This window comes from Pyrus communis, chromosome 6, assembly GCF_963583255.1.
Source record: "Pyrus communis chromosome 6, drPyrComm1.1, whole genome shotgun sequence".
NCBI classification, from domain to species: domain Eukaryota; kingdom Viridiplantae; phylum Streptophyta; class Magnoliopsida; order Rosales; family Rosaceae; genus Pyrus; species Pyrus communis.
The window spans coordinates 22325582-22343176 of NC_084808.1; the positions used below are offsets into that span (position 1 = coordinate 22325582).

The 17595-nt window shown below is 37.4% G+C and overlaps 1 protein-coding gene across 1 annotated transcript; it reads left to right on the forward strand.

Annotated features, from left to right (window-relative positions):
• Window positions 1–1223: 1223 nt before the first annotated feature.
• Window positions 1224–10552, forward strand: LOC137737798 (putative disease resistance protein At1g50180). The gene is made up of 3 exons (XM_068477355.1): window positions 1224–2289; window positions 2915–3689; window positions 9207–10552. The coding sequence occupies exons 1-3, from the start codon at window positions 1242–1244 to the stop codon at window positions 10354–10356; spliced, it is 2973 nt and encodes a 990-aa protein (XP_068333456.1). The 5' UTR covers window positions 1224–1241; the 3' UTR covers window positions 10357–10552.
• The last annotated feature ends 7043 nt before the right edge of the window (window positions 10553–17595 follow it).

A 17595-nucleotide genomic window follows, 5' to 3' on the forward strand; every position in this document is an offset into this window, starting at 1 on the left:
CACTAGCTTCGGGTTCCATCGGAAATCCGAAGTTAAGCGAGTAGCGCGCGAGAGCAAACCCATGATGGGTGACCCCCTAGGAAGTTCTCGTGTGAGTTCTTAGAAACAAAACCGTGCGGGCATGGTCGGGGCCCAAAGCGGACAATATCGTGCTACGGTGGAGTCGAGCCTGAGATGTGGTGGGGACCGGGCCAGGATGTGACATAAGCCCCATGAGGCTTCGTCTCATGTCTCAAGGTTTTCGTCTAGGTGGGGTAATCCACGAAACGCCTCGTCTACACCTACGCCTTCATCTTTTAAAACATTGGTTTTAATCGAAACTGTTCATTATTTTCTTTAAGATGATAAAAATAAATAAATAAATAAATAAACTAAATTATGATGTTTGTATAGTGAAATACCGTCAGCATTCAAGAGAATAGACAACTTTCACTTAGACCATTTCCAACCCTTTGGTTAAAACCTAAATTTTTAACCCATAAAATTTAGGTTTTAACTCAAAAATAGTCTTTTTACTCCAACCCGAGATTATTAAAAAATGAATTTAGGATAATTTTATTTCTTAAAGTAACTATTTCAAAAAAATAAATTATGTAGACTATAAAATTTGTTGGGTATATTAATTGTGTGTAAGATATTTCAAATAATTTGCATCAATATTTTTTGTTTTGTTTAACTTTAGAAAGACAAATAAATGGGTTAATAAAATTCTCTATTGAGATATCAATTTACCGGACAAACATCTTAATCGAAATTGTTCATTATTATTTTTATGATGATAAAAAAAAATTGTTTAAATTATAAATTATAATGTTTGTATAGTGAAATAATGTCAACGATAAAGAGAGTAGACGACTTTCACTAAGAGTGGGTATGAACGTAGCAGTATTATCCTTACCAAAATGAAGGAATGTCAGAGCAAGTAGTGCGTCAACATCGACATCCATTGACAAATGGGTAAACGAAAGAGAATGTTAAACTAATCACATTGCAAGTGTGTTAACTTGTTATACAAGTTGCATTTGTTGTAATTAAGGTCAACTCTTTACAACATCAGATGAAATAAATAATTCAGGAAGGTGATCAAAGACCGAAAAAGTTAACTACTAGTTGGGATCAGTTTCGTTGACTGGACTTTATACATACACGGAACAGAATACTCTGGTAATTAAGAAATATCATCAATCTGGAATACGATTGAAAAATCTGGTTCAGTTGTTTTCCTTGTGCGCGCGATCGATATGGCTCTGGCAGTGGTTTCCTTTGTGGTTGCAAGGCTTGGAGACTTAATCATTCAAGAAGCGAAGTTCTTGCATGGAGTCAGCGATCAAGTTGAGGTTGCACGAACTGAGCTACAATTAGTGCAGGGTTTTCTGAAAGATGCAGATGTAAGGCAACGAGATGATGAAACGGTACATATTCTGGTCACGAAAATTAGAAATGCTGCTTATGATTTGGAGGATATCATAGAAACTTTTGTCCTCGAAGTGGCCTCGAAGAGGGAAGGAGGTATTAAGAACGTTCTGAAAAGGTTTGGTCGTGTGCTGAAGGAAGGAGTTGATCTTCACAAAATTGGCTCAGAAATTGAGAAAATTACCACCCAGATTTCCAATTTCAGGTCAAGCTTGCAAACTCATAACATCATGGAAATAAGGGACTTTAGAGGAGCCACTTCTTTGTATGAGAGGCAACAACAACTAAGAAGAAGCTATTCTCATATTATTGATCGTGATGTTGTCGGGTTAGTAGCTGACGTACGAGAATTGGTCATGCATTTGGTGAAGAAAGAGCCCAGACACCAAGCTGTTTCTATCTGGGGAATGGGCGGTTTGGGAAAGACAACTCTTGCAAAACAGATTTATCGTCACAATGAAGTTAGACGCCATTTTGGCAGCTTTGTTTGGGTATGTATCTCTCAACAAAGTCAAGTAAGAGATGTTTGGGAAGAACTTTTAATTAAACTCCTTTCTGCTACCACCGTGCAAAGAGAAGAAATTGCAAAAATGAAAGATGATGAAATAGCCAAGAGAATTTATCTTCTACAGCAAGAAAGTAGATGCTTGGTTGTCATCGATGATATTTGGAGCATCGAGACATGGGAGTCTTTGAAAGCTGCATTTCCACTAAATCAGAGAACAGAAAGCAGAATATTACTCACAACTCGAGTCAAGGAAGTAGCTTTGCATGCAGCAGATAGAAATGGTATCCTCCACCAACCTCGGCCGTTGAACGAAGATGAAAGTTGGGAACTATTGGAGAAGATAGCAATCTTCGGAAGAGAAGAAATAAGTAATTTCTCATCCCATTCTATTCTCCTGGATTACTTTAATTTCTTATTTCAATTGATTTCATATTCCATTTGACACAAATTAAAAAGAAATACGTTTTCAAACCTCCGTATATGCTAAAGATTCGAACAAGGAGGACATGAAGAAAACAAATGGGTTTCAAACAATTTCTTGCACGTAGATATTTCAAAACAATTTCACATGTATAAGTACATCTAGTTATTTCAATTACATTGCTAAACGATATATGGGAGAGTAAACCTAGTAGGAAGACTACGTTTTGTACCAAATTGATGTTCGATATTCTACACTAAGGGAAGAGAAAAAGGTTTGAATGCATGACACAGTAGGTTTAAGAGGAAGATCCTAACCACTAGAGTAATTCACCATTTACCTTGGTGTATATAGATAAAAAGATAGTATCTAAGATAAATTATATTGTTTTTTCAGTTATCTAGAACTATATGTGTGTGTGTGTGTGTATTTGGTGAGATATCTAGCATCCGTTTAGTAAAACCATTAACTTATACTGTATGTATTTGATAAATTCATTTCTTTAACACTCCATTAGACAATGCAGTTGTTAATATGACAAATAATTAATGTGGTGTTTCATTATTTATCAGCCTCGGAAGTTTTCGGAAAGATGAAAGAAATAGGAAAGAAGATGCTTCAACATTGTGCCGGTTTGCCATTAGCTGTCATTGTGCTCGCAGGACTCCTTGCTAGAAAGGATACAATTGAAGAGTGGGATACAGTGCTTAACAATGTTTATGCATACATAAGAAGAGGCAAAGGCCATGAACAAGAATGCACGGGTACAATGTGGGTGTTGGCATTGAGTTATGATAACTTACCCTATCACTTAAAATCATGCTTTTTGTATTTAGGCATTTTCCCAGAAGATTTTGAGATACCAGTGAAAAGATTGACTCAACTGTGGATGGCAGAAGGTTTTATATCTATGCCACTACAACAAACACAAGGTTTAGTAGAAACAATGGAGGAGATAGCATACAACTACTTAAATGAACTGGTGGACAGGTGTGTGGTTCAAATTGGGAAACGGGGTTCTGTTAGAAAGATCAAGTCTTGTCGTCTTCATGATCTTATGCGAGACTTGTGTTTGATAAAGTCAGAAGAGGAGGGCTTTCTCCAAAATGTCAAATCATTGCACAGAAGTGAGACTATGTATTCTCCTCCTCCTCTGATGATAGCCGAGGCAATACCAGCGGGTAAGGTTCGAAGACTTGCCATCTGCTTGGATGCAAATGTTGATAAATTAGTTCCATCAAGTTATGAAAGAGATGACCGTCTCAGGTCTCTTTTATACTTTTGCCCATTAGTTTGGCATCCAAAAAATAAAAAGCTAGTATCATCACTGTTTAAGGACTTCAAATTGCTCGGAGTTTTTGTTGGATTATGTGGCCAAGTGGCCATATCTTTATAATAAACAAACCAAAAAGAAGAAAACATCTTTCCTTCTTTGGGGAGAAAAAAAGGGAAAAGATGTTTTGTTGTCTTCACCACCCGTGGGTGTTGGTTCAAAGAAAGAGAGAATTTTCTTTTTATAATGAGAGCTCATTCATTTTCGGTTTGGAAGAAAAACAAGGAGGAAGAAAGAGAGCTCATTTTTCTGCAGAGAGAAGGAGAGTTGCAGAGAGCCCAAAAGGAAGAAGAAGCTGCTGCTTCATTTGGTTAGTAATCATCCATCAAAGTAGTTGTTGTTGTAATAGCTTTGAGCTAGATGTATAGAGAAGAAATTATTCATTATATTTCTTTCTCTATTTGTTTCTTTGGTGTGTGAGAGCTATTGGGTGTATTGGGCTTTTGGGTTGTGAGATTGCCAACACTTTGTAAACTCCCATTTGGTTGATAGTGGATTATTGGGTGAGCTCCTACTGCTCCGAGGACGTACTCCAGTTACACTGACTGTGGAGGAACCTCGTTAAAATCTTGGTGTCTTTTATATTTTGTTCTTGCATTTCTATTTGATATATTTCCTGTGGGTTAGCTTGAGTTGGTTCCAAAAGATTTTGGTGCTTTCCTAGCACAACAATTGGTATCAGAGCACTGGTTGCTCTTGGGTACTGTCTAGTTGCCAAAGATGTCAGACGGGCAAGATGAGAATCCTTTTGGAAGCAGCTCCGGATTTGCAAGAACTACGGTGCAAAATGCAAAGTTCGAAGTTGAAAAGTTTGATGGCACAAACAACTTCGGGATGTGGCAATGTGAGGTTAAAGATGTGTTGGCTCAACAAGATCTTCTTGCCGCCTTGGGAGAGAAGCCTGAAGCTATGTCGAAACTGGAATGGGAGAAATTAAATTTGTGGGCTTGCTCTTCAATTCGGTTGTGCCTTGCAAAAACTCAGAAGTATTTTGTGATGCGGGAGACTTTGGCAAGTGTGTTGTGGCAAAAATTGGAAGACAAGTATATGACGAAGAGTGCAGAGAACCGGCTACACTTGAAGAAAAAGCTCTACCGCTTCCAATACAAAGAAGGTACAAAAATGATTAGACACCTTGATGCTTTTAATAAGTTGATTGCCGACTTGTTAAATTTAGATGAGGATATTAAGGATGAAGATAAGGCCTTAATATTGTTGAATTCCTTGCCGGACTCTTATGAGCATTTTGTTACCACTATTATGCATGGTAAAGAAACTGTGAAATTTGAAGATGTGTCAAATGCCTTGATGAATTATGAAATGAGGCATAGAGATAAAAATCATGATAGTACCTCTGAAGCTTTATTTGTTAGAGGTAGATCATCGGAGAGGAGATCCTCTTCTAGCAGGAAAAAATCACAGTCTCGACCTAGAGGAAACTCTAAAGGTAGAAAACCTTTGGAAAGGGATGAATGTGCCTTTTGTCGTAATAAGGGTCATTGGAAGAAAGATTGTCCTAGATTGAAGACCAAAGGCAAAGAAAGTTCTGAAGCTAATGTTGCTGAGGTTGAAACAGATTTTTCTGATTTTGCTTTAACCACTTCCTCATCATTTGATTGTGCTACTAAGTGGGTGTTAGATACGGGTTGTACTCATCATATGACTCCTCACAAGGATTGGTTTTCAAGCTTGAAAGAGTTTGATGGCGGTGTTGTGTTCATGGGAGATGACAATCCTTGCACAACAAAAGGGATTGGTACAGTTCGTTTGAAGTTGCATGATGGCATGGTTAAAGAGTTGACAGGTGTTCGGTATGTACCGAATTTGAAGAAAAATCTTATTTCTTTGGGAACTTTGGAAGCCAAGGGCTTCAGGTTTCATTCAGATGGGCAGACATTGAAGGTGACTTATGGTGCACTTGTTGTGATGAAAGCTCCTCGATGTGGCCATTTGTATTTATTGCAAGGAAGCACTGTGACAGGTGAAGCATCTGTAGTCTCAGAAAATATGGGCACATCTGATTCTGATACTACTAGATTGTGGCATATGAGATTAGGCCATGCCGGTGAGAAAGCTCTACAAGGGCTTGTGAAACAAGGTATTCTAAAAGGTGCCACGACTTGTAAGCTTGATTTCTGCGAGCATTGTGTCTTGGGAAAACAAACTAGAGTGAAGTTTGGTACTGCTGTACATCAGACGAAGGGCATTCTTGATTATGTGCATTCGGATGTTTGGGGTCCTACAAAGACTCCCTCTTTGAGTGGTAGACATTGGTTCGTGACCTTTGTTGATGATTATTCAAGAAGGTCTTGGGTCTACACTATGAAGCACAAGAGTGAGGTGTTGAGCATTTTCTTGGGTTGGAAGAAAATGGTTGAGAACCAGACTGGGAGAAAGATTAAGATTTTGAGATCGGATAATGGTGGTGAATACACATCCGACCCTTTCTTTAAAGTTTGCAAAGAGGAAGGGATTGTGAGACATTTTAGTGTCCGGGGAACTCCACAACAAAATGGAGTTGCAGAAAGATTGAATCGAACCTTGCTTGAGAAGGTTAGATGCATGTTGTCTCAGTCGGGTTTGAGCAAGTCATTTTGGGCAGAGGCAGTTACTTATGCATGTCACATCATCAACCGATTACCCTCAGCTGCTGTTCAGGGTAAGACGCCAATGGAGGTATGGACTGGAAAACCTTCTACTGATTATGATTATATTCGTATTTTTGGTTCACCTGCTTATTTTCATGTAACTGAAAATAAACTTGATCCTAGAGCCAAAAAGGCTATCTTTCTTGGTTTTAGTAGTGGTGTCAAAGGTTACAGGTTATGGTGCCCGGAGATGAAGAAACTTGTAATCAGCAGAGATGTGACATTTGATGAAGAAAATATGTTCAGAGACTCTGAAAAGAATGTGAAAGATGTCCAACAGGTGGAGCTTGAGAAAGTTGCCTCTAGTACTTCAAATCCTATTTCCGCTGAAGTCGAAGCCACTACAAGTGAAGAAGTGGGAGACCATGAGGATGTTGAAGAAGTTGAACTTGAAGATTCTATTCAAGTTGAAGAGCAAGTTTCACCTCAAGAGTCTATTGCCAAGAACAGAGGAAAGAGAAATATTACCAAGCCAGCTCGGTATAGTGACTATGTTGCTTTTGCTCTTCCTATTATCACTGATGAGATTCCATCCAATTTTGAGGAAGCCATTGAGAGTGAGGAAAAGGAGAAGTGGTGCAATGCCATGGGTGATGAGATGAATTCTCTCTTGAAGAACAAGACTTGGGAGTTAGCTAAATTGCCTAAGGGTAAGAAAGCTATTGGTTGCAAATGGGTGTATGCCAAGAAGGAAGATGCTGATGAGAAAAGTAATGTGAGATTCAAAGCAAGATTAGTTGCTAAAGGGTATGCACAAAAGGAGGGCATTGACTACAACGAAATATTTTCTCCAGTTGTGAAGCACTCCTCAATTCGCATTATGTTAGCTCTTGTTGCACAATATGATCTTGAGCTTGTGCAACTCGATGTGAAGACGGCTTTCCTACATGGTGATTTGAATGAAGAGATCTATATGTGTCAACCGGATGGGTATAAAGTGAAAGGGAAAGAGAATTTGTTTTGCAAGTTGAAGAAATCACTTTATGGCTTGAAGCAATCTCCAAGACAATGGTATTTGAGGTTTGATAAATTTATGAGAGACCAAAATTATTCTAGAAGTCAATATGATCATTGTGTGTACTTCAAGAAGTTGCAAGATGGGTCTTTCATTTATTTATTGATATATGTTGATGATATGTTGATTGCCTCAAAGAATGTCAAAGAGATTGAGAAATTGAAGAAGCAAATGAAGAATGAGTTCGAGATGAAGGATCTTGGTGAAGCAAAGAAGATCCTTGGCATGGAGATCACTAGAGACAGAGAAAAAGGTTTGGTATGCTTGAATCAAAGACAATACCTTGAGAAGTTGATTCGGAAGTTTGGAGTTCATGATTCAACCAAACCGGTTAGTACCCCTTTGGCTCCTCATTTTAAATTAAGTTCTCTACAGTGTCCTAAAACTGATAAAGAGAAGCTGCAAATGAAAGATATACCATATGCAAATTTGGTTGGTAGTTTGATGTATGCAATGGTATGCTCTAGACCGGATATTGCTCATGCAGTTGGCATGGTGAGTCGATATATGCATAATCCAGGTAAAGAGCATTGGCAAGCAGCTAAATGGATATTGAGATATCTCCATGGTACTCGAGACGTTGGTTTATGCTTTGAGAGAGATGACTCTGGTATTGGTCATTTTGCAGTTGGTTATGTTGATTCAGATTATGCAGGTGATCTGGATGGAAGGAAGTCTACTACAGGCTATGTGTTTACTATGGCTAAAGGGTCAGTTTGTTGGAGGTCCATTTTGCAGTCGTCTGTTGCTTTGTCTACTACAGAGGCTGAATATATGGCAGTTGCTGAAGCTATAAAGGAGGCCATTTGGATACATGGGCTGATTAGAGATTTGGGGGTTGATCAGAAGCAGGTGGAGGTGCATTGTGATAGTCAGAGTGCCATTTATTTGGCTAAGTATCAGGTTCATCATGCGAGGACCAAGCACATAGATGTGCGTTATCACTTTGTTCGTGAAGTTGTTGGTGAAGGAGAAATCATTCTCCAGAAGATTCCAACTAAAGACAACCCCGCTGATATGTTGACTAAGGTTGTTGGTGTAGCCAAGTTTGTTCATTGCTTGAACTTGGCTCACATTTTGCCTATATAAAGAAGGCGTTGAGCAGTAGGAGTTTTGGAGAATTGGCTCTGCATGAGTTGTTCTCTTGCTAGTGTTTGGGAGTGTTTTTTTTGTGTCAATTGTGTTGGTTGGTTTATCATGGCGTTTTCGGAACTTGGCCAAGGTGGAGATTGTTGGATTATGTGGCCAAGTGGCCATATCTTTATAATAAACAAACCAAAAAGAAGAAAACATCTTTCCTTCTTTGGGGAGAAAAAAAGGGAAAAGATGTTTTGTTGTCTTCACCACCCGTGGGTGTTGGTTCAAAGAAAGAGAGAATTTTCTTTTTATAATGAGAGCTCATTCATTTTCGGTTTGGAAGAAAAACAAGGAGGAAGAAAGAGAGCTCATTTTTCTGCAGAGAGAAGGAGAGTTGCAGAGAGCCCAAAAGGAAGAAGAAGCTGCTGCTTCATTTGGTTAGTAATCATCCATCAAAGTAGTTGTTGTTGTAATAGCTTTGAGCTAGATGTATAGAGAAGAAATTATTCATTATATTTCTTTCTCTATTTGTTTCTTTGGTGTGTGTGAGCTATTGGGTGTATTGGGCTTTTGGGTTGTGAGATTGCCAACACTTTGTAAACTCCCATTTGGTTGATAGTGGATTATTGGGTGAGCTCCTACTGCTCCGAGGACGTACTCCAGTTACACTGACTGTGGAGGAACCTCGTTAAAATCTTGGTGTCTTTTATATTTTGTTCTTGCATTTCTATTTGATATATTTCCTGTGGGTTAGCTTGAGTTGGTTCCAAAAGATTTTGGTGCTTTCTTAGCACAACAGTTTTGAAGGTTGAAGGTATGAATGCGTTAGTAGACTTGCCAAATGAAATTGGGAATATGGTCCACTTGAGATTCTTAAGTCTAAGAAATAGTCGTATAAAACGGTTGCCATCTTGCCTGGGCAATTTGATACTTTTGCAAACTCTGGATCTTCGCATTCATTATGACTCGGATATGTTACCAAATGTATTTTGGAAGATGGTGCAACTGAGGCATTTGTATTTACCCTTGTATTACACCGCACGTGGTAATAGACTACACCTATCTACTCTTCACAATTTGCAGACTTTAAATTATGTTTCGAGTTGCTGTTGTGAGTTGAATGATCTTGCTGGGTTAACCGGTCTCAGAAAACTGGCCATTCAATTGGCAAGCCCCTTGAAAAATTTGGAGGAAACCTTGAAAGGTATAAGCAGCACACTCAATGGCATTCGATCTCTATTTGTGCACAACTTACTTGGAACTGACAGTGGCACGGAGGTAACACAAATAGTATTGAGTTGTCGTCATGTGTACAAGCTGAAATTGAATGGTCGAACAGTAGAGTTACCTGGAGACCTTCAGCACTTTCCAAACCTCACTAAGTTATCTCTGTGCCGGTGTGATCTCAACCACAACCAAATGGCGGTACTAGCGAAGTTGCCAAATTTGAAAATCCTATGCCTAATGGAAGAAACTTTTGAGAGTTCAATTTCAGACACACTGGTTTTCTCCAACGAAGGCTTTCGTCATCTTGAATGTCTTTCCCTTAGTTTTATGTATGAGTTAAAGGACTTGAAGGTGGAAAGAGGAGCCATGCCGAGCCTCCGCCGATTGTCCATACGAGCTTGCTACGGATTGACCGAAGTTCCAAACGGGCTGAGGTATCTTACTACGCTCAGGGAGTTAAGCTTCGCAAGGATGTCTACGACATTTCGTAACAGGCTTCAGGTAGGAGGAGAGGATTTCGATAAAGTCCAACACGTGCCTTCCGTTGTATTTGCCGACATGAGGGACAGGTACTTCTTGAATTTGAAAATCTCGAGGTTACTTCTTGAATTTATATTGATCTTCTTTAAATTTTTACTGTTATTCTCCATTGTTGGTTCTCTGTTCTTTGCTGTTTTTCTACTGCATGTTCATTCTCCTACTCTGACAGTCTGACCTGCCCTTTGTTAAATACTGCTTGTTCTCATTCTCGATTCACTGTGTTTCGCTAAATTTTCAATAATTGTAACCTAAGCATACCATATAGGGAAATTGTTGGTAATATAGTACTACCGTTCGTTGAGCAGCTAGAAAGAAGCAATTAAAAGGAACATATCTCTTATATTGCACAGCAGCACAAGCTGCAACTGATACAAATTATGTTATTAGCTTCTTTGTGGTGTAAAAATACTTTATTTGTTTCTTGCTTCCTTGTACAAGCTCTAATATTTTCTCAATTTGTTATTAGTTCTGAGATTGCGGAAATCCTATCATTGATTGGACGACTTTCTGACCAACACACTCGAGGTATTTCAGTAGGGTTTTTCATTTTGCAATCCAGTTTTTTCTTTTAAAATACGTATGATTTCTATCCCAGTGTACTGACTATTGTTGTTTTGCAGGTTTGATCTAATTCATTCCAGGAGAAAACTTGGCGAGGTCTATATACGGCGGAAAAATAAGAAAAAATAGACGCTTTAGTTCGGTACTCAAGCAAGGTTAATTGGCGCCTACCGTTTCAGATTTGGTGCTTCTGGATGCCCAACATGGTGGTGCCAAAATTATTTGAATGGAAGCTGGATGACTTTACGTGTGATTAATTGAGACTATTTGAATTTCAAAATTGTGATCATCTTCTTTCTCCATCTGCGATCGTCAAGGACAATTTGGCCGAACAATGCTAAATCTTATCGTTGTGATTGTTTGCAACTGCCTACTTTGTTAATGTTTATGCGATCTTCGGTTACAAATTTTGTTCAAAATTTTAATTGGCATCAGATCTTCAAGTTCAAAATTGGTTACTAATTAGCTCTTAATCTAGTGATGGTTCATTCGGTCTTTCCAGCATTGGAACAAGTAGTCAGTTCAAAGTTTTTCCTCCATCCGTAGAAAACAAAGTTGACTGGAATTTGCGGTGGTGGCTTCGAGGCTTCAAGTTCACGGTAGTGGTATGAGATTGACAGGTTTGATGGGAAGAATGAATTTGAGGTGGCCAATCATCAAGATAAATAGATAGTTTAAAGCACAATGATTAATAATTCAAAACTTGCATGCATAATATCATAAGCAAATTGAAAAGAAATTACATATTCTTACTAAGGCTTATGACCTTTCCCTAGCAAACGAAACTAGTTAATAACAACCATAAAACAAAATATTATTAAGAACATGGATAGAAAACACCTTGAAAATAAACTTGAATCGTCAAGGCTCTCTTAAAGCCAAAGTTTTGCATTCTCCCCCCTTTTAATCTAATGGCTAAAAAGTCTTATTTATACTACTACAAAATAAAATCCTACTAGAAAATGTCTTAGAATAAAATTAGAAAACATAATTAAATGATAAAACAGAAAATAAAAGGTTTTCTATTTGAACTAGAATTCGGAGTTCTCAGAAAATCACACTTTTGACCGATCAAATAAACTCGGATTTGGTCCCAAAATGTCTCTTTTTAAAGCTGAAGATGTCCCCTACCAATTCTCAGAAGGAATCTTCCTCAAAATACGCCATCTTGACCTCCAAAATACCCAAAACGTCCAGAAATGTCAATCTAGGAAAGTTGCGCGCTGGGTCTTAATTTCATCACCACGGTCAAACAGCTTGGTAGAAAAATCTGGAATTTTGATACAATCATCTTGAAAGACTCACAAACATCCTCCAATTAGAATCACTCGAAAATTCATCCTTTTGATCAATTTTTGCTTCAGAGGAAGTCTAATGTCTTACATTGAAAATATATAAGAAAGTATCAAAATTCTACCAAAATAACTAATAAATTATAACTAAGATTAGAGTAAAATATATAATATAATATAGACTCATCATGTATACAAGCTGAAATTGATTGGTCGAACAGTAGAGTTACCTGGAGACCTTCAGCAATTTCCAAACCTCACTAAGTTATCTTTGTGCCGGTGTGATCTCAACGACAACCAAATGGCAGTACTAGCGAAGTTGCCAAATTTAAAAAAACTTTGCCTAATGGAAGAAACTTTTGAGAGTTCAATTTCAGACACACTGGTATTCTCCAACGAAGGCTTTCGTCATCTTGAATGTCTTTCCCTTTTTTCTATGTACGAGTTAAAGGACTTGAAGATGGAAAGAGGAGAGCCATGCCGAGCCTCCGCCGATTGTTCATAAAATATTGCTACAGATTGACGGAAGTTCCAAACGGGCTGAGGTATCTTACTACCCTCAAAGGAATTAAGCTTCGTATCAATATCTACGATATACTTTGTTCAAATATAGGAGTGGCTAAGAATAAAATTCAAGAAAAAAAATCGATTGTATGTAAAATATCTCAAGAAGTTATGTAAGGACATCCCGTATTATTATACAGGTCGGCTATTTCCAACCCATTTTAGGGCTGGTTTGGTATTGCTGTGCTTTGAAAAAAAAGCTATTTCTGCTGTGCTGTGAGAATAAGCAGCTGTGAAATAAAGCAGCAGAGTGTTTGGTAAACTTTTTTGTAAAAGTGCTTTTGAAAAAAAAAGCAGTATTATATTGTTTGGTAAACTTTTATGTAAAACAGATGTGAAAAAAGCCAGTTTTTCAAAGCTGGGTTTTGCAGCTTCTTATTTTTGGCTTTTTTTTCACCCAAAACTGTGAAAAAAAGCTGAAGCTGAATGTTTACCAAACACAAAAATAGCTCCCAGCTTTTTTTGATACCAGGTTTTTTCAGAATCACTTCAGTACCAAACTAGGCCTTAGTAGAAGGACGGTTCTACATACGAGTCCATAAGGCAAAGCAACGGAGCGCTCCAGGCCCAAATATTTTGAAAATCCCATCGCCCTTACCTCTGCCGTTGGATTATCAACCACACACGTGGCTCCTGATCAAAGCTCCAACAAATTTGGAGCCTTCCAGATTAATAATTAAATGACCATTTAGTCCATATCTTTATTCGTTTATAACTTTTTTGCTATAACTCCAATTTACATTCCATTTGCGCCCATGTGTTCGTATCAACGAGTACTATCCAAATACATCAAGAAATACAATAAAATATATGGGGATAAAATACATCCTCATATAACTACATTAAGCCAAATCAGGCCATGTTCGTCTTTTTCACTTATTGATACATTTTACGACGTAAATTATAATAATTTCCGGAAACAAAATTTTAAAATTTCTCAATTAAATTTTCATAACCATAAATCAATTTATTTTCGATTTCCTCCACATATTCATATATTTAAATTTTCAGGGTATTACAATCTCCATTCTCTCCTCTTCCCTTTTCCCAAATGAAAAACTGAAGAAATCACCATTTCCTAATTATTGCATCACCTAGGCCTCTGCCACTGCCAATGTCTTCAACTTCAATCATCTCTCTGTCTGCAACTTCAGTCATCTCTCTATTTGCAACTTTAATTGGTCCCAACGCCATCGCTTAATGATTCGATGACAAGTTTCCACCTTTTCCAAATCTTCGACTCATTCGCACTTTCTTCTTTTTAGTTCGTCAGATTTAATGGTTTCTCGACTTGCAGGTGTTGAGAGGTGGTGGATCTACGATATTGTCAATTTCTAGGACTTGGGACTTGGGACTTGGGAGAGAAGGAGAATGAGAGGAGTCGAAAAGGATTTCGAGTTGGGAACTGAAATGGCTGATTAAGGAGGGTTAGGAAGACGGGGTTTGCTGACTAAAGGATGTTTTGGTGAATCAATGATGATGGTCTAAGTTTGGTGATGTCATCGAGGAGATGAGTGGGAAAATATGAGCCAAGTAGGAGTCTGGGAGAGGAAGAAGGGACTAGGTCACTTGGAGAAACAAGTCCAATCTAAGTGAGATTTGATTAATGATTGTTGATCATTCCATTTTAGCAACGGATTAGTTCAGGACCCCGTAATTCTAAAGATTTGGACCCGGCCTCGCCCGGTAAATACCACCACCTCACCCTGACCCACCCCGAACCGCAAATACCTGCCTCGACCCACTGGTCATTGACTCATTTGTCCACCCCTAACTATATATAAGATACGTTTTCCTAGCATAGTTGAAAAGTGCTAGTACTTTTCATGTGGCCGTGCACGGGTTCGACTGCCAACTTTCTTGTATTTGTTATTTTTTATTTTATTTTTCAACCATGTTTCATTCATATTGGCCTTTGGTCATGTGCGGGGTAACTATTTGGGGCCTTTTTGAGCTACACTGTTTTTTATTTATTTATATTTTTAAATATTTATAGTTTAATTCCGTTCATTATAAAAGATAACTTTTGCTAATAAATTTGTAGTTAGGAATATCATAATAAATTAAAATTCTTAAAAGTCCAATATAATTTTTAAAAGGGCCCCCCTTTCTTATATGATATCATTTAATAAAATACATGTCATAACCAGAATCATTTATTCTTTTGGCCACCATTTAAAAGTCATCTATTTTTCATTCCATTTGAAAACTATTTAGTCATCCATATCAAAAAGAAAATTATAGTACTACTACATCTACTGTTAGATTAATTTGGTTTAATTGTTTAAGACATGAATCTTGAAATTTTAACTAACCTGACAAAAATCAACGAGAGAGGGGGAAAATATCATCGTCACTTTAGGGCGTGAGGAAAAATGCAATAAAAAGGTTCATTATAAGATGCTACTAATATCATAACCAGTTATTAGTTTAGCACATAAATTTTTCTCAAAATAAAATCTAGATGATAATAAGAACATGAATGGTTCTGATCATGGTATTTGTATTTGTATGGTGATATGATAGGTACATAGCCATCACACCATACTTTTGTATTTAAAAGGTAAGGAGATTTGAACCAAAAATGTAGAGAACACAGATAGGTACATGACCACCACATTATGATTCATTTTGCTTTGTTGTTATTTATTTATTTATTTTGGCATTATATCTATTTACATACAATAAAAAATATATAAAAGGAAATATAGCAACCAAAACTTTAAACCATGTAAGGGCCTCTGTTTGAGTCTCACTTAGGACCTCCAAAATCTCAAGACCAACCTTGAAGAAGAGTATGTGAAAGGTACAAAGATGTGTGTGGATAGCGTCGCCCCAAAGAATAAGGTATCATTACCATTTGATTTGAACATGCAATAAATTGTAGAGTAAACTAGGTAGACTAAAATTGTAAATTAAATGATGCGTCACCAGTAAGAAATAAATATGTTAATCAACACTTAAATATTAATCCAATTATCAATTTCCACATCATTTAGTTTACAAAAATTAGTCTACACATTTAGTTTCCCTAGCATTACCCTAAATTGTAATACAATAAGGTCCAACCATAATAAACTACAATTAATTAACGTGCTTATTTTCTGTTAATGTCATATCACATTGTTTATAAATTTAGTCAAAAAAGTTGATTTACGTAACATTACTCCTACATAGAAGAATATCATTATACCTAAGAAAAATACACTTATCGACTTGCATCTAGTCTCTTGTCTCTTCGTTACGGAGTTGCATGCATAAAAATTTCATTTGGACAGCGAGAAGTGATGAAGTCAAAATCCATATGATCCATACCAATGTCCCAGAAATCGTCAATTGGATAGCCAAACTCATAAGAGGATCCAGAAATATCACTTCCACACAACGGTGATGCGAAGACAATTTAAATGCACTATGATCATGTAAACTAGGAAAAATCATCTCATTTGCAACATTTACGTTATCTCTAACGTTGTTGTTTGCATTTATCATCATTGCTTGATGATCTTCCATAATTACGGCCATACCAACATTGTTTTTCTCATTCACCGTAGTTTGATGATCTTCTTCGACTGGAGCCACTGCCACATCAACATTGTTGTTCTCGTGCACAGTTGTTTGAAGATCCTCTTCGGTTTGGACACCTTCTTGATTGTTGGTGCTAGGACTTGCATCCATAACGCAAATGTTGACTGCAATGTTCTCTGTTGTTTGATAATTATACTCTAAAACTCGCGGTACAACAAACAAATCGACCCCAAAATCGTGCAAAGGATCATAAGGTAATCTTGGAGGCAACCGGTTGTGCGTTGTTGGATATGTTAAATGTGGCATAGCATCCCTTCTAGCTCGGAGAGTCCAAAGTCGTAAATAATCCATGTCGTTCAATTGTAAGTGGAGCCATACTCCTCCATCCTTTACCTCTAGGATATGGTAATGGAATTCTGCTTCTCTCTAAGAAATATTCAAAACAAGAAAATTAATATTATACTTAGAAAAAAGGCATAAATAACATGCCAAAAATGAAAACCTCCAACAAGTAAAAGGATAAAATGTGGAAATCAATATATAGATTTTGTTCAAAAAAAAAATATATATATATATATATAGTATTTCGATTTTAGAAAAATTAAAACAACGACATTTAAATTGACTAAATAGAAAAGCAATTACGGTATCAAAGCTCCTTATTGAAAGTTTGAAAAGGGATCGATAGCAGTTTATTTTTTTAGCCCCTTACTATATATAATACGTCATTGTTTAAATTTTTTTTGCAAAAGGCATTAATGTTTAGTGAAAAAAAAAATGTGAAAGATGACGGAGAAGTTTTAATATCTAAAAAAAATTCTTTGAGAAAAACCCACAAATTAATATGTATTAGAAAAAACTGCTCGACCTTACCTGACGTGGAGACAGCGGAGGATCAATCGAGACAGGCGATTCGTGAGAAGCTGGTTGTTGAACCAGCTGGTCATCCTCAGGGTTCATTTGGTACTGCTTTCGTCTACGCATACGCCAGCCATTTCTACTTCTTTTGGTCGAATTAACGTTAGCTGCAGCTCTAAACTCGTCTACGCATACACCCATGCAAACTGTTTTCTCTGGAAAACTCTCACTCTCTCCCGCTCTGAGTTGTGTGGGTCATATGAAGGGCAAGACCTGCTTTCAAAAAGATGGAGGAAGGTCTGAGGTGGAGATTAATGTACGTTTAAGGGGTCTCACTACTGATTGACAGCTGCAACCACACCACCTATTTGAGTGACACGGTTTACTCAGATAAGTAACGTCAATTGATGTGGATCTTGACTAGGTTCATGGAACCTAGATCTTTGAGCTAGCAAAGCTTAAAATGACAATTTTTCCCTTAGTTCGGGTCGTCGTGGTTCGCCCCAAATGGGTCGTGCATGAAGAGTAGAAAAATGGAGAATGCGAAAGGGTTTGGGAAATTTTTTATCAAGGTGATTGGGGCAGGACAGAGATGGTATTTTCACCTTCG